This window comes from Amblyomma americanum, chromosome 3, assembly GCF_052857255.1.
Source record: "Amblyomma americanum isolate KBUSLIRL-KWMA chromosome 3, ASM5285725v1, whole genome shotgun sequence".
Classification (NCBI taxonomy): domain Eukaryota; kingdom Metazoa; phylum Arthropoda; class Arachnida; order Ixodida; family Ixodidae; genus Amblyomma; species Amblyomma americanum.
This window is the reverse complement of record NC_135499.1, coordinates 52,938,616-52,960,012: the sequence shown is the minus strand read 5'-3', so window position 1 is coordinate 52,960,012 and position 21,397 is coordinate 52,938,616. Positions and strand designations below refer to the sequence as shown.

General features: G+C 47.5%; 1 protein-coding gene and 1 pseudogene across 1 annotated transcript in view; one reads left to right on the top strand and one right to left on the bottom strand.

Moving 5' to 3' along the window:
- Positions 1 to 21,397, bottom strand: part of SelT (selenoprotein T) — a 33,246-nt gene that overhangs the window by 3,653 nt on the left and 8,196 nt on the right. The window contains exons 3-4 of the mRNA XM_077657382.1: positions 13,757 to 13,844; positions 13,091 to 13,255 (exon numbers count right to left, since the gene is read on the bottom strand). Of these exons, the coding sequence (XP_077513508.1) occupies positions 13,137 to 13,255; positions 13,757 to 13,844 (207 nt within the window). The 3' untranslated portion in view covers positions 13,091 to 13,136. The remainder of the gene's footprint in view (positions 1 to 13,090; positions 13,256 to 13,756; positions 13,845 to 21,397) is intronic.
- On the top strand, positions 6,895 to 10,119 carry LOC144124596 (uncharacterized; annotated as a pseudogene).

The window sequence follows — 21,397 nt, the reverse complement described above, 5'->3', positions numbered from 1 at the left end:
GCCCCGAGAGGGACCGTTGAAAAAAAAAGCTTCCAAAGGAGCTTTGAGAGAAGAGGAGAGGCGGCGTTATTTTACACTGAAAAATTGCGTAATTGCTGCCTGCTTCTTCGGCACAAGTGCAGGCAGGACACGCCGCTCCAAAGAAGCTAAATCATGTAGAGCTCCTTCATCGTCGCGCGAGCCGACGAAACGGCGCATAACGTCCATTGCGTTCATCACCTCCTTTGCAGTAGGCACGTCACACGGATCTGCATCGCAAGCACCATCATCACGATCATCTTGCACGCTTTCAGCCAGTGCTGCATCAGTCATTTCCTCTGTAGCCACGGCGGCGTTGTCGGCAAACAAAAAGTCATCCAGTTCAACGTCGTCGGGTACACCACCGTTAGTGCGTAGCTCGTTCCACGCTTCAGCCACATCGGACGGAGTAGAAACGTCTTCCTCGTCATCGGCACCAGCCTGTGCGTTTCTTGCTACTATTCCGGCCTTTAAAAAGCAATTCCTAATAACTTCTGCCCTGACCTCTTGCCAGGAGGCAGCAAGCATCTCGACTGCTTGATAAATATCAATCTTCATCTCCCGTTCCAGCCGGATGTCGAGAAGAATCTTCTGGATTAGTCGGCGTCGGTAACAGCATTTAAAACTGTTAATGACCCCTTTGTCAAGGGGTTGTATTAGGGACGTGCAGTTGGCCGGGAAGTAGTGCAGTTCGATGTTCGAGAGCTGCAGGCCTTCGACGTGGTGCGCCGAGCAATTATCCAGCAGTAGGCAAACTTGACGGCCTTGCCGCTTGATGTCCTGGTTAAATTCCGTTAACCATTCTGAAAATATTGGCCGAGTCATCCACGCCTTGGAGTTCGCCACATACTTGACGGGCATACGCTTCGTTCCCTTAAAACACCTGGGACGGGCACTTTTGCCGACAACCAGCGGGACTCGCTTGTCTGTGCCGTCGAGGTTGGCGCACAGCAGAATCGTTATGCGGAGCTTGCTCTGCTTTCCGCCGCGGCAGTCATCGCCTTTTAGTGCTAGCGTGCGGCCCGGAAGCATTTGATAAAATAGAGCTGTCTCGTCGGCATTGTAGACATCGGCCGCCTCGAAGCGACTCAGTATTCCAGGCAGCTTGTCAGCCACCCATGAAGCAGCAGCATCGCTGTCTGCGGAGGCAGATTCGCCGCTGATTACTCTCCCGACGACACCGTGTCGGCTCTTGAATCCCTGCAGCCACCCGTTGCTTGCCTTGAAATCGTCATGGCCCAAGATACACGCAAAGTCCTTTGCCTTCTGTTGCAAAATCGCGCCACTAATGGGCACATTTCTGGCTCGCGTGTCCAAAAACCACGTGAACACTGCCTTGTCCACATCAGCATATGTCGACGTCTTCAGGCTTTTTTTCTTCGAGCTTGTTCCCGACTCCACTGCGTTTCTGATGTTGTGTTCCGCACTCAAAATCGTTGATAGGGTGCTCGCTGGAATGCTGAAACGGGCGGCAATGTCCTTCTTCTTCTCGCCCGCGGCGACTGCATTTAAAATTGCAAGTTTGTCTTCGAAAGACAAAACTTTTCGTTTTCTGGCAGTAGAACTAGCAGAACTCATCATGACCAACCGACGACGCAGTTACAAGCGGAGACGCACGACTACACGCCGACGGCAGGCCTAGCACCTCCAAAACAAGTCAAACGAACCAGCACGAGAGCACAGCTGACACGCACAGACGCAGGACAAACGCAAAATGGCGAATGCAACGCGTCGTCCCGTCGGTCTCGTCCTCCTTTCCCCCCTCTCCTTCCTTCGCCCTGGTAATGAAAGAACCGGCCATCAGCGTTGCTTTTAAAGTGAATTCTTGCACATAACTGTGTCTAAGCCATTGAAACATATGGAAATCACAAAATAAAAATGCTTTTTTTCAAATCCATACATAAAAAATGCAACAAAAGAAATCAACCGCCGCTACAAACGCCACCTGGTGCCACGCTACACAAGCAAAGCCTGAACAGGCTGCTACGTTGGGCACGGGGCGGCGCTAGCCGCGCGCTAACCGTCGCTATCATCATCATCGCTAAGTTCGCTTGGTCGCGGTGATCCCAGGCGTTCGTGTAGCTGTTGGCTCCGTACAATACTAATATTCACTAATATAGTGCATTTATTTGGTCGAATTTTCCTTAAAAGTGCAAAAAGTAATGACTGATCAGCTTTGCGAGTTCGTTACATCAAGGTTAACTGCCGCAACGTTTTCGTTACATCAAGGTCGAAAATACATGGGCTTCAATGGGGGCGGCGTTAGGGAATTCAAAAATTTCGTTAAATCCAGGAATTCGTTACATAGAGGTTCGTTACATCCAGGTTTAACTGTACCACCTTCTCTCCAACTCCATCACTGCCCAAGTAGCGTCACTTGCCAATGCTGAAAAGATCTGTGGCATTGACAAATTATATAGCAGCGAGTCGCAGTATGTTCCTGTGCAGGCCTATCTAGCATCTGGACCCGGCTTGCAAAGATTTGTCATTTATGACCTGGAAGCTAATGCGCCTCCGAAAGAAGTGATGATGGATCTCTACTCCGACACCCACTTCGTGCTTAATGCCCGCCGACTAGGCAACCGAGGCACATTTCTTCTCCTGCTAGTGGGGCCGTTAGAACTTCCTACCCGATTCTTCTACAATGAACGAATTGTTCATCCGAAACCTTTCCGTCCTGCACCAGTCTTCCGTTATTGGTGCCTGAGACAAGGTCACATCAAAGAGTTGTGCCCCGCATCCCAAGACACTCTGCCAAAACCACCAGCAGACGGTCTTCCCTCATTGAGGTGCCCATTTTGTAAGACAAATGACCATGACATCACTTATTCTAAATGCCCTCGAAAGGAACGTCGTCTGGTGACTGCGCCTACTCAGGCTGGAGTCAAGATCTCCAACCGTTTTGCTGCTCTGTCGACAGACACAGATGAGATGATACTGAAAAACCGCCAGCATCTTTGCCTTCACCTTCTAGTATCTGCCCTTCCTATGCCTCTGTTTTAAAGCCAGGTTTCTGTACCCAGCAGAAAAAAGATGAATTGCCTCCAATAACCTCCTCTATGTCTGATGAGATCTCTGCCATCGATGACGCGATCGCCAACGTTCGCCAACGACTTGACCAGCTTTGCCGACGTATGCATCTACCGCCAGTTCAGCCTGTTTGCCAAGTGCCTCCTTTATCCAATGTACACAATCGTTCAGGCTCAAAATATGAACAATCCGAGCAATCTGTAACAACATCTTCAATGCCATCCCTCATTATCCTGTTGCAGCAACTCCCTCAGATGATTGCATCTGTTTTGCAAGCGAATGGCCACTAAAACTACTTCCCATGCCATACAATGGAACTGTCGGGGTCTTACTAATAAGCTCCCTGAATTGAAGCTGCGTATTCAAGAAGGCAAACTCTCTGCCTGGGCTTTCCTTCTCCAGGAGCATAATGCCACCCTTTCTTTCTCTGGTTATTGTGCATGTCACAATCCATCAATACCCAACCGCCGCACTGGTCTTGCTCCTGGTAAAGCAGCTATATATGCTCATTGTTCGACACCACATTCTCCCGTCGACCTATCTCGTTGGTGCAACACCCGTCAAGAAGTAATTGCCATTCTCACTAAGCCGCAACGCACTCCAGTATTATTGGTCTCTTTTTATGGTCGGCCCCAAACCTCTGTACTCAACATTGGATGGCCTACACATCTGCGCAACTGTTACCCAGGAGTACCCATACTAGTTGGAGGAGATTTTAATGGGCCACATACAATCTGGGGATACACCCATAACTCTAAACGTGGAGATTAGATTTACGACCCGTTTTTTTACCAGTCATTTACAGACTCCTCTAATTATACCCGCCCACGTGCTCCTCCGTCAACTCCGGACCTTACGTGGTGGCTGGGTCCCAATCCTCACTGGTCTTGCGAAGCAGACACCTGGGGCAGTGATCACTTCCCCATTCTAATTGACTTTGTCTCAAGTACTTTATGTAAAATTCGCCTCAAGATCCATTTCACGTCTTGGGACAGTCTTCGCACGGATGGTCGCCTCGTCTCAGTAACTCCTGCCTCAGCCCTTTCTACATTCATGCAACCAAATCCTGACTTTCATCTCCTTAATCTCTGGGCAAGGCGCAAGCAGCTGGGCGTATACGTCACTCAGCATCCGTCAGATCAGAATGCACGAACGGAACTTCATAGAGTCACCGCTAAAGCCCGTCAGTATTCTAAACACCTTCTGCACAAGCGCTGGACAGAGTGGTGCTCTCAACTCAGTACTCCTGTCGGCAATCGCCACTTGTGGCGTGTATTTGATTCCATGGAATGCAAGCCATCCGTCAAAGACTACGCCGAGAGTATTCACCTTGCCCTTCGCCTTTCTCCAGATGAATTCGCTTTGCAAGCTGCCCGTCAGTTTTTTCTGAATTATGACTGCTCACCTGCACCTGTTCCAGTGAGTCCCAAACATAGCCAGAGGGTAAGATCACATGCCCGTTCACCATGGCTGAGTTTATTGCTGCCATTGAAGACATCCGCCCTAACACTGCACCTGGTCAAGACGGTGTACCTTATGCCCTATTCCGGAATCTGGACGGTGAAGCATTGACTTCACTTCTCAGAATTTTTAACGAAATCTGGGCATCCAGTGAAATGCCACCTGATTGGAAACATTCAGTGGTAGTTCCGATACCAAAGCCTGGAAAATCACCCACAACTCTTGGGGCCCTAGGACCGATTTCTCTTACCCAAACTATTTGTAAGCTGCATGAAAAACTGCTTGCCACTCGACTCTCCTGGTGGCTCGACCATCATCAGAAATATTCGTCTTACCAAATTGGTTTCCGACCAGGATACGGAGCAGAGGATGGTCTTGACCACTTTGCCAATGACATAATACGCCGCTCACCTTACAGCCATCTCGTTCGCACAGTCCTAGCAACAGATATCACGAAGGCCTACAACAACATTCTTCACGAAGCCATTCTCAACACTATGTCATCGCTTGGCATGCCCTTGCAGCTACGTCGAGCAATTATTACTTTTCATTCACAACGGACATTTGCTATCCGCGTTAATGGTAAGCCCACAGGCCACTTCATTTCTAATCACGGAGTACCGCAGGGCTCAGTTTTAGCCCCAACTCTATTTAACATCGCATTCATTCCTCTGATACACTGTCTTTCCGCCCTTCCTAATGTTCAAGTTCTAGCATATGGAGACGACATCACTCTCTGGTCCACAAACCGCTCAGCTCAGGTGCAGCAAGGCTCCCTGCAAAATGCCCTCAGTCTTCTTCACAACTTTCTTGCCAATACTGGCCTCTCCCTCAACCTCTCCAAATCCTGCTATGTCCATGTGGGCAATAAAGCTGGCCGCCGTATTTTCAAAGCCACTCCGTTTGTGCTCACTATTGACAATGCAGCACTTCCTGAAGTGGAACATACCAATGTTTTGGCAATTTTGTCATGCTTCAGGCAAAGGCACGGCTTGGTTGTCAGCTATGCGCAAGAGTGCTATAAACACACTTAGCCTCATCCGCAGAATAGCCAATCGCTCTGGAGGTGCCTGCTCAGATACAGCTCGTCAACTTGTTCGTGCTGTCTTTCAACCTCGGCTCCTATACCAGGCTCAGTTTAAACAACTTACAAAACGACAGTGGTCTACACTTGAAGCACTCAACCACGAAGCCATGTGAGCCATTACTGGCCTACCCCAAGCAACTACTATTTGTCTGCTGCAGGAGTATGCACAGCTAAACACACTAAAAGATTTAATAACCCAGCGACAGACCAATAGAGCACAGAAAGTTTTTCTTCGTCCGACATTCGAGCCCCAACCACCTCAATGGGACTACTGTGACATTACATCAAACGAGCCTGCTCATCATAAGAAGTCGGAGTTCTCCTCTCCGCCGTTACCGTCAACTTTTTCTACACAAAATGATGGCTGTATCCTTCACACAGATGCCGCCATAACCCCAACAGGGGGATAACTGCTTTTATAAGCCCAACACACCCTGAACTCGACAGCCGCCAAACCTACTGTGCTGACACCATCATCTCTTCCCTTAGACCTGCAAGCGATTTTAAATGCCATAGCAGCTTCACCTGACGACCCTCCTTCTAACTAGGTGCACCTATTTACTCATTCACAAGAAGCTCTGAAGCATCTAATACCCCTGTCACACGGCCAGTTTCAATCACCCTCGAGTCGAGGGTCTTCGAGATTCTCAATCGCCATCGAACTCGCCGCTGCTACACGGCAAATCTCAATGGCCATTGAAATGGTTCTCGTGTCTTACGCCACGGATGTGTGGCGCCACAATCGCTACTTTGGATTTTGGAAAAATAACAAAAATATTTGATAAATGTATACTAAATGCTGAAATACAGGCATACGCGAAAGTCGTTCAAAACCCTTTTAATTGCACGTACGCGACGGACATATGCATACACTGCTATAGCCACACTAATACAAGACGAGCCAAAACCAAGCCAGTCCAACTGCGTCGGAGCGCTGCTTCGTCAGGCTTAAGACCAGGGAAATCGCCTTGATATCTGAAAAACAAGAGCTATTTGCCTCTTGAAACTTTATGCGAGGGTAAGAATGGGCAAATTGAAGGCGAATACAACAGCTTGGAACACGATATTGCTTTGAGGGATTAGCGACGAAGCTGTTATCGCTGTGAAGCGGGCGGGCAGGGTGCCGCCATGTTGTCAACGTTAAGTACGCAAGCAACGCAAAGACTGCAACGCAAAATTAATGCACTTAAAACCAGTCTAATATAATTTTAAAATAGTTTTACAGGCTGCTTGCATTAAATTTTATGCGAATAATGTTTGTTCATGTTTTTTCACCGTGAATGTGTTGTGTACGAAAGTGCGCTTGGCGCCGCTCGAAGCAACGCTAGCAACCTTGGGCAGCGCTCGAAGGCCCTCGAAATCTCGATGGAGTTCCGTGCTGCTCCGTTGACTCGATAGGCTATTGACTCGATCGCCATTGAAACTGCCCGTGTAGCAGCGCTCGATCGCCTTTGAGTCGATAGACTATCGGTTCGAGGGCCCTCGAAATGCCCGTGTGACAGGGGTATAAAGAAAGTCCGTGGTACCTTACGGGTTTCCCAGGCCATACATGCTGCTTGTAAATGTTACCCGGGGCCTATACTCATCCACTGGGTTCAAGCACGCACAGATGTCGATAGCATCGCACCTGACATGATATTTAGTTTAAGGGGGGTCATGGCTCTTTGGCACTGAAAATCAGCCCAAAAATCACATTTTCGATCTTTTCATTTTCGTGTTCCTCGCACCATTCCACATCTGTATGCAAATTTTCATCATTATACCCCACATAATTAAGAAGTTATAGCGATTCAAAAATGCAGTACCACACCCACTGCCCTTTAAATTGTGGACAAACAACACTCAAATTCGGTCGCCCGGCGCATGGAAACTACGTGCTCTACCGCGGCCATTTTGGTCTCGTTCAAAAGCGCAGGCTTTCGGCTTATTTTTTATTTCGAGCAGCAACCCTGTACATGCCGCCTTCGCCAAAAAAAAAACGAAAGAAAAAATAAATAGCAGCGCGCGCTGCTATTGGCCAATTTAGGCACGTGATCAAAATGGCGTCGTCTGGTTGGTTCCGGCAAGCTAGCCATGGAAAGCGGATGCCCGGCAGTGCCATTTTGTCTTTCTGCCAACCACGCTAGTGCAACGCGAGAACCATGCCAGGAGGTGCGAAGAAGTACCGCTCTGTGCACAAGTTCGGGCGAAAGCGTGCAAAAGGAAAAAAACGTGTTAATGACGCGACATTGTTGCATACTGTGCAACTAGCAAGCGCCAGTGCTATGGGATTGCGTTAAGATCATGTTGCGGGCGGCGACGCTTCTCAGTCTCCACTGGATAACGGCGGTGTTCTTCGTGCCGACTGTAGTTGCGTACGAATTGACACCGCGCCTGTCACTAACAGTGACACAACTCAAGCGAGTACCCGTGAGCAGTCTACACTTGATCGACTGGAATCGACACCGGCGACCTCACGAAAGACCGCGCTGTTCGCCGATGCAAGTGGTGCGTCCGCAGAATCAGATGCAGACGGAACAGCCTCCTATGCAATAATTGACCTCAGCATTGCGAACGTCCTTCTGGATGCCGTGCAGTGCAAAACGTGTCGCGGATGCGTGAGGTTGATTACCAGCGACCAGAGCTACGGCCTCGCCGTGAAACTGATCATGCTATGTGACAACTGTGGTGAGATTGCAGCCGAGTGGAACTCGCGGAGGGTTGACGGCGAGAAAAAGTGCAATCCTTTCGAGCTCAATATTCTTGCTAGTCGAGCAATGCTGTTGGCTGGTAACGGCCAGACAGCAATGAACGATATCTTTTTTGCGATGGGATTGTCGCGGTGTGGCATGCACAACAAGACGTTTCAACGGCACTTGAAAAACACACTGCAACCTGCTGCTACTCGAGCAGCCGCGGGAGCTATGGCACAGGCCGCGCAGGCAGTGGCGAAGGTATATGATGACTTGTGTTTTGGGCACAGGGGGAACATTGCCGTGTGTTACGACGGCACATGGATGACGCGCGGGCACTCGTCACATATAGGCGTCGGTGCTGCAGTGGAACTCTTCACTGGTTTTGTGCTCGATTATGTGGTGCTATCAAACTTTTGCCTGGGCTGCGAAGCTGGCCCAAAGCCGAACACTGATGGCTATGAACTCTGGAAATCGCGCCACCAGTGCCAAAAGAACACCAACTGCAAAGCTGGCCAAATGGAGGTAGAGGCAGGCAAAGATTCTATTTGAGAGGTCTTTACAGTGCCACAACATGCGCTACACAACGATGTTATGCGATGGGGACAGTCGCACGTTTAATGCCCTTCAAGATGCTAAAATCTGGGGCTACGTTGAAGTAGTCAAGGAGAATTGCATAAACCATGTGCACAAGCGTATGGGAGCAGCTTTGCGTAACCCCTTGCAGAGGCACAAGGGTGCAGGAAAACAAAGTCTCGGTGGCAGAGGAAGGCTCACAGCTGATATAGTTGACAAGCTGGCTATATATTATCGCCGAGTGCTAAGGTCAAATGTAGATTATGTGGATGCCATGCAGGAAGCCGTGATGGCGACATATTACCACATCACGTCTACTGATGACTGCCCCAATCACACTTTGTGTCCCACTGGTGAGCAGTCTTGGTGCCGCCACAACGCTGCAAAAGCAAAAGAGGAGCCCGAACCGAAGCATAAGTACAGTCTGCCAAGCGATGTGGCTGAAGCTCTTTTGCCCGTGTACAGTCGCTTATCAGAGAAGAGCCTGCTGCGGAGATGCAGTCGGGGGAAGACCCAGAACTCAAACGAGAGCTTCCACTCGATCATATAGACCTTGATCCACAAAGAGCGGCACTCGTCACTGTTTGCTGTGGAAGCAGCCACAGCAGAAGCTGTGCTGCGCTTCAATGCCGGCTGCAAGCATACAGCAACAGCAATTCTGCAAGAATGCAACGCAAACGTGCCAGCAACTGTCTCCAGGAGAGCTGAAGAAAAGGACTTGCACCATAACACGCGTTCTGTGAAGAAGCGGGCGGCTTCGCTTGGCTTTGCTAAAGCGGAAAAAAAAAAGCACTGCGACAGCATGCACCCTGACTATGCTCCTAGTGCATTTTGAAAGCATGCGAAGGTCTTTGGGATTTTCTTTCCTGATTAAATATGCTGTAAGGCTTGAGTGCTTCTCACAATCCCCCAATTTTGGTGGTGTTGCATTTTTGAAAGATTTATATCTCCAGTCCTGTTCTTGCTATTGCTATAATTTCTTTTTTTTTTCCTAGAAAGGGAACCCTGTGAGTCACAAGACACCAAGGTAAATGCAATGACCATAAGGGAAAATTTACTGAGAAGGTTATCTGTCTTGGGAACCCAAATGGACTTTTCCTTTCAAAAGTTTCCTATTGCATAACTTAGGCTGAAATTGGCATAAGCCATTAATTTTTGCTTTAGTTCACTTTCCACTAGTTTCTGATCATGTTGACATATCAATCATTGACATAATTTACATGTACATACTGTGAGATGTTTTTTCTCGTTTTCTCAAAACTGCAATTTTGAGGGTTCTGCAATTTTAGAGGAGCGATATTTCGTAAACTATTTGTGCTACAGCTCTTATTCTTGTTCTGTTAGAAAGAAAAACTCTTGGATAGTGCATTTAGACTAAAATACCGTATAAACGCGTGTAAGGGCCGCACCCGTGTAAGGGCCGCACCCCGTATTCCCAAAGAAAATATATTTGAAAAAAAAAAAAAATCCGTGTAAGGGCCGCACCCAAACTTTCCAGGAAACACACAAGAATCGCCTTCGAAATACATGCGCACAGGAGCTTCGAGGTGCCGCCCATAGATGGCGCCCGAGGCCGCGGGTCATCATCATCATCTTTTCTTCTGCCGCGAGCTTCTGCTACTGTACTTCCGCTATCCGTATCGGCATCGGTATCGCCAGGTCTAACTTTGTTCTGTTCTGGCTGTCAAAGCATGCATTTTTTGGTGGTTGCGTTAGCGTGGTCGCTCGGCATAGTTGTTGCTCTCGTGTTCTGTCGTTCTTAACTTTTTCATGAACTGCCTCCGAGCATTGTCACTGTTGCACGATGGGCAAGCACCTCAACAGCTACATGGCGGGCTTTAAACTGAAAGTAGTGGAGTTCGCTCTCGAACACGGCAAGCGTGCCGCGAGCAGAAAATTTGACGTGGACGAGAAGTGTGTCCGACGGTGGTGCGGACAAAGGGATGCGTTGAAGAATACCAGCTCCAAAAAGAGCGCTTTCCGAGGCAAGCCATGCAAATTTCCTGAGCTAGAAGAAGAGCTGCTATGCTATTCAATGGAAGTGTGGAACAACGGCTACGCGTTGACAACGGACATGCTGCGCGTGAGGGCACAAGCCTTGGCGCGTGCTAAAAGCATACCGCACGAGGACTTCAAGGCTAGTGCCGGCTGGGTACCAAGATTTCTGAAGAGCAAGGGCCTATCATTTCGGCGAAGGACCACGCTGTGCCAGCGGCTGCCCCCCGACTACACCGACAAGGTGCTCAGCTTTCAGAAGTATGTCATCGGTCTGCGTCGCGAGCACAACTATATATTTTCGCAGATAGCGAACGCCGACCAGACCCCCGTGTGGTTCGACTGTCCCGAGAGCTGCACAGTTGAACTGAAAGGAAAGAAGAGTGTTTTCGTGCAGACAACCGGCGCGGAGCGCCAACGGTGTACCGTTATGCTGTGCGTCACCGCGGACGGGCGGAAGCTGCCCCACTATGTCATCCTGAAAAGAAAAACGATTCCTAAAGGCGTTTTCCCCAAGGGAATTGTAGTTCGCGCCCAAGAAAAGGGCTGGATGGACGATGAGCTTGTGCTCGACTGGGTAAAAAGCGTTTGGGAGAAGCGCCCAGGCGCCATGCTGGCCCGACGATCGCTCCTCGTCTTGGACAGCTTCCGCGGTCACTTGACGGGTAGGGTTAAGGAACGCCTGCGCGGTATCCGCACAGACATGGCCGTGATACCGGGCGGCCTCAACGGCATGCTGCAACCCCTGGATGTAAGCGTCAAACGGCCTTTTAAGGTTGAATTTCGAAGGCAGTATTCGGAATGGATGGCCAATGGCAATCACGACGAGACGCCGACAGGGCGGCTTAAGAGGGCACCGCTCGCGACTGTGCTTGGATGAATTTTGTCCGCGTGGAATTCCGTGTCGACCGACATTGTAACCCGGAGTTTCATAGTGACCGGAATTTCAAACAGTTTAGACGGGACCGAAGACGACTTTCTGTGGGCTGAACATTTACCTGAACACAGCACCGGCTCGGAGTCTGAAGACTCCATGAGTGATGCCTGAACGGTAAATAAATGCCGCGCATTCCAGATTGGTTTGCTTTCACTTGAAAAAAAAATTTTTTTTTTCGAAAATCGCGTGTATGGGCCGCACCCCGAAATTTTCCCCCCGAATCTGGGAAAAAAAGTGCGGCCCTTACTCGCGTTAATACGGTACGTTGTGTTATTACATGGCAACATTTACAAAATTAATTATCAATCTTGGGTGCCAACTTGGGCTTTTTGTCACAAAAGTTTGACTAGGTGTAACTTTGGTTGAAATTCTTCTAGCACATTAATTCTTGACTTGTTGCACTCTATGATCCTTCTAGATCACTCTGGCAGGTCTATTCTCATCATGCCATAGAGTGTTTAGTAATTTGCTCACCGCCAAACGAACAACATGAATTAGGTATAATTCTGAAATAGTCATCTACAAGAAAACTAATCAGATATTTGGAATCAGCATGCAAAAATATACAAATGGTGCAAGTTTCAACCAGATCCACCCATAAATAATGAAAATAGTTCTAAGAAGGGTGTCCCCCCTTAATGCAGTGACATTCTCCAAATATTTTTCTTCAACCTGAGTTTTTTCTACACAGAACATTATATAAATGCTTGCATAATGCACTCATTACCGTCACATCAAATTAGTGAAAGAGTGAAAAAATTCGAAAATAATTCCGAAATATAGCAACGTCACTGCATAAAGAATTTATCAAAGAACACAATGCAACAAACCACATAAAAATCCATCAAGCCATTGTCACGCTGTTTTCTGCAAGCAGGGCAGCCAGGTCAAAAACTGGCATTATCACGGAGATCTCGGCCAGTTTCTTGGTACCAATGGTCACAAAAAAACGTTTTCCAAGCCACTCCTGGGCTGTTTTCAGGGAGAATCTTTTGGGACATAATTAGAAAGACCTTATAGATATGAAATCTGGTGTTTTCAAAAATTCGAATTTATTACGGAATTTTCGTGATTTGAAAGCGCATTCCAAAGCAGACTTTCTTCCTGAAAGAGCTGCTGACTCCTGTGTAACATGCAAGCTGTGACAATTCAGTGAGAAGGCAGGATTCAGCATGAAATAATATAAAGCATGCACCAACCTTCAAAGACAAGGGCTACAAACATCAAACAAACAGTAACGCTGATACACCTCTTGCTAAGCTGTGCAACTCACTCATAGCTACTGACACTGCCTCCATGTGGTTATGAACTCACCTTGGTTAACAGAATGTGTGTTCGATTGCACAGTGACAGCGGGCAGCTAGCTGTCTGCCAGTCCGAGGACAGAGGACTTGAGGAACACCTGGTTGTCGATGATCTGGAACAGCTCCGGCGGTGATGGAATGCGGCCCGTTTCTATCTTGGACCACACCCGGACATCTGTGTAAGCATTGTAAAAAAGAAATGCCCAGAATTTCACGCAGCGGCAAAGCCATCAGAAAGGAAAGAAAAAGCAGCAGAACAAAATTTGCCATTATTCCGAAGAAAAGAGCAGACACTATTGCTTTAACTTACATGCACAGCAGTAAGCAGAAAGGAAGAACTGGCAACATAAAGAAATTTCATAAAGCAAAAAACATGGAGCAAATTTCTGAATCTCAGTCACCCCCTGCTGAATTTACTTCCTCTTGCGATACACTCCATTATCTAAGAGAACATTGGTCAATTGCCCTCTGTCCTGCCTGTAGTCATTTCCTCCTTTTGATTTTAGCCAGGATACCATTAACTCACAATCTGTTCCCTAACTTCGATTGTTAATTGACAGTGTAAGCAACTTCCCATTAAAAGTAAAAAGCATACATCTAATACACAACCTATATGAACGGTAGTTTGCTGACAGGGTAAAAAGACAATCCAGTACCAGCCATTATGCATACATACCATTGAAGTAGATCTCGAACGCACCGGTTGAGACCAACTTGCTCTCAATGGCTCCACACACAAAGAACACCATCAGGCAAGAGTACAGCTGCAAAGACCACCACGACAAAAAAAAAAAGATACATCAACAACATCTACGCACCTGACACTCACATTATACACACATTATAGGACAAGGCATCAGATCAGGGTTGCAACATGCCAGACTTAAAGGCTAACTCCAGGGCTTTTTTTAACACTGAGTTTATAATCACATCACATTCCTTACAGTCACCTCGCACCGGCACAAAAACAGTTTTTCAAAATACCAAGTAGAGTATTTAAAAAGAGCAAAAACTGGTTTTCGATCAAACGATGACGTCATGACAGACTATGATGTCACAGATACTGTCATGAAACCTATAGTGTGCGTACTGAATGGCCAAACTCATAGCTTTAAGTGGCAGCATGGGTCATTATTTGAGTAAAATGACCAAAAACCAGCTCGAAATTTTGTCCTTCAGCAAATGCTGAGCGGATGTCGACGGCCGTGCGTCCAGTGGCATCACAAGACACAAGGTTGCCTGTAGAAATCTCACCGAATGAGGCCATGAAATGGGAAACATTAAAATTCATTTCCACTGCGGCAAGACACCACCCCGCTGTGAAATCCGGCACGAAGGACCAGAAAACTGCAGAGAACGTACTGTTAAAGCTTCAGTGAAATAAGAGGAGGTAAAAAAAAACGTTGGAGTTGGCCTTTAAGGAAGCAATTCATGACCAAAGAAAATTGCACACAAACTTTCTAGCCATTCATATATATTTTATTGCTTCCCCCCAATTTGTTGGGTATGCCTGTAAACCATGGATTACAAAATTGTGAGTAATCGCCTCAATGCGCGCAACATGTCAATGACACAGCAAGCAACTTTATGCTCGACAAGCTTTCCAGTCAGTGAAAGGCAACTGAAGTATACACTCTGACAAATGAGCGCATTCGCAAGCAAATCCAAAGGACTTTAGTTCTTTCACCACGGCGCCCACTAAATAGAAGTCTGCCTTGAAAACGAAATAAACACAGTATGGTAGAAGGATAACGCGATGAGAGCTTCCTACACTAGAGTAACCAATTTACCAATGAACCTGCCCTGGGATTCACCGTAGGGAGTTCCCCAGTGAAACTTATTGCACTTAATGGAATTTATTCTGGACTGCAGTCATAAGCGGTAAAAATAAATTCCAATGCCATTCCCCTACAATAAGAACAGCCACACCACACCAAGCCTAGCCTCAATTACGTAGTGTGGCTGAGCAGGGCACATCATGTCTAATTTCCTTTTCTGAGCAGACTGAAAACTGGCCTTCAGTAGCTGGGTGAAAAGTTTACTGCCATCAGTAGTGCAGTTTGACTTAGACCTGTCAAAATACTGGGATATGAGGGCAGAATACACGTGCTGCAAGAATAAAACCAGCATGAACACAATAATTAACCCTTTGCGGCACATTTTCATCACATCAATCATGAAATCCCCACTGGATAAGCTGGTAGTATATGACATGTCTAGAGCATGAATTGGTTTTTTTAAAATAAGAAAGCTAGACGCCACAATGCTCTAGACTTTCGAGCAGCCAACTGAGCACTGTCACTTCTTTCATTCTCCAATCCGGAGGAACAAATTACTGAGGGATGTTGTGGTTTTTGTTTTTGCAGTGGAAAGCCTACAGACAATAAACAAAATGAATTGGGAATAGGTATGTGTTGCAGGTGAACAAGGCTGTGGCTCCAAGTGTGTGTAACTTCGTACACAACATGCCGCAAGTATACCAAATCACGGCATGGTCCCGCTACCCTTTGTAGGCAGTGCATTCAAACCCTTTGCATGTCTAATAGTAATTTTGTTCTTGTAGACATCCGGAATAATGGATGCACCTGGTGCAAGGCTGGAAATTTAGTACTGACCGGCTTTCTGCTTAGTGGTGACTGAGGAGGGAGTGTTATACTCATCAGGAGTAAAGAAAACGACCTCACGACAGTTGCTTTGGCACACGTTTCCTTGGGTGAGAACAACACTAAGCCATTCCCAACAAAATTTTGCACGTCTTGATGGCAAGAAACTTTGGCCTCAGCATGATGAAACTTATTTTTCATAATGCTACAGAAAAGCAAGCTGCGCATCTATGATCCGTATGCACTGTAAAAAGTGCAGTATATCTCTGTGCCTGCTGGTGGAAAATCACTGCTTTCTCGAGGCTCACACAAAGCACTGAGCTTTCTATGACCTAACACAAAGAAGAATGCTTATTACAGAGTTAGTGATAGCATTTAGGTTGGCGCCTTTCAAAAACAACCCGGTTTCTCCGCAACGAAATTTCCTGATTGGCCGAGAGGGTTGTGATATCATCATGACCCTCACTAATGCTCATTCATCCATGGGCTGATCCCCACTAATACACCTCTGACCCACCCACTAATCCCACTAACTCACCTTAATCCATTTTCTGAAATTTGGGGGGTCTGCTGGAATATTTGAAGGCGGGCCAACTTCCCAATGCTATCGCATTTTCTTTTTTAAGAATGTGGCTAAGAAAACCCCAAGTATTTCCTCTGTATAAACAAAACGTCAATTGGCATCTGATGTATTAGATGTTCTTGAGTCTTTATGTGCACAAATGTGGGCAGAAGCTTCTTTTAGACAATCATGCTATTTTAGTGAAATATAAGCTTCTAAATACATACACAAATTTTAAGATTTTTCTCAACACTAGACTATAATGCGTGTCTTTAAGGGCTATAAACAGAGGTGTGTGAACATCACATTTTTGGTTGCGAAGTGAACACGAATTATTGAAAATTGCATACAAACTGAATAGAATATTCTTGAATGATTTTGAATACGTATTCATACAGGTAGCTCAAACTAAAGATCAATGCTATTCCACAAAACGAAACCACACAAAAAAAAACAAAGATGTTGCAAAGATATTTTAGTTTCACCCATCATCAGCTTAATTTACTAAACCTTTAAAGTCCACAAGGCATTACATAAAACTAATACCTTGTTTATAATTCTCTGGATAACAACTGCATATAGTGAAACAAAAAAGTGATATTACCGTCTGACCCAATTCTCACATGACAAAGGGGCTTATTGAATGCTGTCATGAAGCACTTTAAAGTAGTGAGACGCCTCATTACTGGAGGAGAGACATCAGCGGTTGATTATCTGAGGAGCAAGGCATTGCTGGCAAAACACAACAAGATGACTCTGGAAACGGACACAAGAGCAGCAACCTGAGCTGCAATGCGAGCGGGACGATTCTTTCCACGCTCCCTCACGACGCCTAAACAGAAAGCGCCAACTGCGGAATTTCAGCCCAAAAGCAGCTTCCATGACGACTCCTGCCTGCTTAGGCCTCGTGTATCAGTTTTGCCAGACTGCAAGTGTCACACATTGGGCCCAACAGAAGGCACAGAAACAAAACCACACCATTAGACGCCCCATCACTCAAGCCGCGCTATGTGTGGTGCAGTGAAGCGGGCTTACGCTTTTTTCTTGCCCCCTGCGGCCTAAGATGCGCAATTTCTTGACATGAACTGGTGAAGATTTAGAGCAATCGCTCCGAAACATCCACAGCAACACACACATGCCGCAATTGTTGCCCCTTCGTCCACGACCTGAGCCACTTCCACGTGCGCCGTGTCTTTTATCATTGTGATTTAGAATGAGGGTATCGCTCCCAGTAGGGTTCGCAGCCAGCTAGTGACTGCATCATGAGATGACACAGTGATATGCTGCGTTGTTCTGCGCTTCATTTTCAGACACCTGTGCCGGCAGCGGCAGCTTTCTTTGGCTGTCAGCGCACTTATTTTATGCAATGCCTAGCATTACAGAGCTCGCACTTCTGCTGCGTGCTGGCAGTTGGTTCTATAAGAAAAGAGCAAGTTAACTCATGTGACAAGTCCAAGCTACTGCTGTTTGGTAATGTCACGATTGATCGCCACGAATTTAGATCAACAATAAATGTGTAACTTAGGGCAGTTTAGGAGGCTCAAATAGTGAAAGTACGGTGTAAAGTGAATGGAATACCAAATACTGTTCGCAAACTACTAAAAATTTCGCACTCTTCTAATTATAATGCTATCTGTAAGAAACTAATAATCTCCATCCATATGGTGCAGTGTTTCCCCTAGTATATGGATGGAGTGTACATCTAATTCAAATATTTTTGTTTTTTCTTCCTGATATTCTTATATATATATATATATATATATAAGGGAAGTCAACAGTCTTTGAAACCAAGGTGCATAGAGAAATGTTTGCTATTTTTTTTTTAATTTGTAGTGCTGATAAATGACAGAATAGCACTGCCAGTAATCTTTTGCTTAATGAAAATTACTTATAAAGCAGCAGAAAAAACAACCATGCTGCCGGTGGGATCCGAACCCACAACATCTGAATATCGCGTCCACTGCTCTACCAACTGAGCTACGGCAACAGCTGTCCAATCTGCTGCTCTCATGGGTATTTATGCTTTGCGTGTAAGAAAACCTTGAAGTGTTCACCAGTGCCACCCTTGTCCATAGCAGCGGACATAGCACGTCCTGTATTACAACAAATGTGACGTAGAACGTCATCTAACGGCGAGGGCGGCAAAAATAGAAAACATTCCCCTACGCACCTTGGCTTCGGGGACAGTTTGCTTTCTTCATATGTGCGTCAAATAAGCCCTTGATTTCCTTTGCCTTGTCTGCTAATATATATATATATATATGTATATATATATATATATATATATATATATATATATATATATATATATATATATATATATATATATATATACACACACACATATATATACACATATATATATATATATACACACACGCACACACATATATATATTGTCAAGGCGTTTATTTGAAGCACAGGTCGGTTGGTCTTGGTTGTCCGGCGACACAACGGGCACACTCACAGGCGTCGTTCGAAAAACCCAGCTGCACTTTGTCTGCTTCTTCGTTGTCCCGCTTGAACTCGTCCGCTTCTTCGCTGCGCTGCACCTGTCGGTCCCATTACAATTACTCTCCCTCCGAAAAAGGAGCCATCCTGGCGACTTAAGGAGAGGAGAGGATGGGCGGGTCATAGTAAGGCTTGAGGCGCTCAACGTGCACAGTTTCGCGCCCCCGGCGACGGTGGTCCGAAGAGGGAACGAGCGGCTCAACGATATAAGTCACCGGAGAAGTTTGGTGGACAACCCGGTAAGGTCCGTGAAAGCGAGACAGTAGTTTCGTGGCGAGGCCGGGAGTGGAGGAAGGCACCCAGAGCCAAACGAGGGCGCCAGATGGGTATGACGCTGGAGGGTCCGGGGAATCCCGACGGTGCTTCTGATCCCATTGTTGCTGTGTGGTAAAAGAGCGGGCAAGTTGCCGGCATTCTTCGGCATACAGGTGAGCTTCGGAGAGTAAGGTGGTCTCGGAAGGGTCAGGGTGATAAGGAAGGATGGTGTCCATGGTGGATGTAGGCTCCCGGCCATATAAGAGGAAGAAAGGAGAAAACCCCGTTGTTGTCTGAGTAGCTGTGTTATACGCGTACGTGACGAACGGGAGCACTTGATCCCAGTTGGAGTGGGCGGTGTCAACGTACATGGCGAGCATGTCACTCAGAGTGCGGTTGAACCGCTCAGTCATGCCGTTGGTCTGGGGGTGATAGGCGCTGGTGTAGCGATGAACGATTTGGCATTGCTTGAGCAGGGCCTCGACGGCGTCCGAGAGAAAAACACGGCCGCGGTCACTCAGAAGTTCTTTCGGGGCGCCGTGACGAAGAACAAGACTGTGTAGAATGAAGTGGGCGACATCGTTTGCGGTAGCAGATTTGAGAGCCGACGTTTCGACGTAACGGGTGAGATGGTCAACGGCAACGATGATCCACCGATTATTAGCCGAAGTAGTTGGAAGCGGGCCATAAAGATCAATGCCGACGCGGTCAAAGGGACGGCCAGGGCAAGGTAACGGCTGCAAAGGAGCGGCGGCGGGGTGGGGAGGTTTCTTGCGACGTTGGCAGGCGATGCATGACCGAATGTACTGACGTATGTAGCGGTACATACCTCGCCAGTAGAATCGCTGACGAAGGCGAGCATATGTTTTCAGTACACCGGCGTGGCCGCATTGTGGAGCGGAGTGAAAAGAGGCACAGATTGTAGCACGGAGGTGTCGAGGGATGACCAACAGCCACTTCCGGCCGTCGGGGAGGTAATTACGGCGGTATAAGAGGCCATCACGAACGGCGAAGTGGTGGGCTTGGCGGCGAAGGGTCCGGGTCGAAGGATGCGGCGAGGGAGTGTTCAGGAAGTTTAGCAGCGAGGTGATCCAAGGATCCTTCAATTGTTCGGAGAGCATATCAGGGATGTTGAACGAAGAGAATTCGTAGGCACAGACGAGGGCAGAGGTTGACTCGCATGGGAGTGGTGAACGAGAAAGGGCGTCGGCGTCCGAGTGCTTGCGGCCGGAGCGATAAATGACGTGTATATCAAACTCCTGGAGACGTAAAGCCCAGCGGGCGAGTCGGCCAGAAGGATCTTTGAGGGAGGATAGCCAGCATAGGGCGTGGTGGTCTGTGACGACATAGAAGGGCCGGCCGTAAATGTAAGGGCGGAACTTGGCAATTGCCCAAATGATGGCGAGACATTCTTTTTCTGTAACAGAATAGTTTGATTCCGCCTTGGTGAGGGCGCGGCTGGCGTAAGCGACGACGTATTCCGGATACCCAGGCTTTCGCTGGGCAAGAACTGCGCCCAAGCCCACACCGCTCGCGTCAGTGTGAATTTCTGTCGGACAGGCGGGATCAAAATGGCGAAGGATGGGGGGAGAGACCAGCAGGCGACGTAAAGTGCTGAACGCGGTATCGCAGGCGGGGGACCAAGACGAAAGGTTCGGGCTGCCGGCAAGAAGCTGCGTTAAAGGGGCGATGATACTGGCGAAATTTCGGATGAAGCGGCGAAAATATGAGCATAAGCCTATAAAACTGCGAAGTTCTTTTAAGGTGGTTGGTTTGGGGAAGTCAGCGACGGCGCGAAGTTTGGCAGGGTCAGGAAGAACGCCGTCTTTGGAGATGACATGGCCTAATATTGTGAGCTGCATTGCACCGAAGTAACATTTTTTCAAGTTTAGTTGGAGGCCGGCGTCAGTAAGGCTAGTGAGTACGCGCTGAAGGCGGTGCAGATGGGAAGGAAAATCTTTGGAAAAAACGACAATGTCATCTAAGTAACACAGACAAGTTTCCCATTTGAGGCCACTGAGAATAGTGTCCATCATCCTTTCGAATGTGGCTGGAGCATTGCAGAGGCCGAATGGCATCACATTGAACTCATACAAGCCGTCTGGGGTGACGAAAGCGGTTTTCGGCCTGTCGTTCGCCGCCATCGGGACCTGCCAGTAGCCGGAGCGTAAGTCGAGGGATGAAAAATACTCCGCTCCCTGCAAGCAATCCAGTGCGTCATCGATTCGGGGTAGAGGATAAACATCCTTGCGTGTGATCTTGTTGAGACGGCGGTAGTCCACACAGAACCTGATGGAGCCATCTTTTTTCGTCACCAAGACAACAGGAGAGGCCCAAGGGCTGTGAGAAGGCTGTATTATACCGCGCCGAAGCATGTCGTCAACAT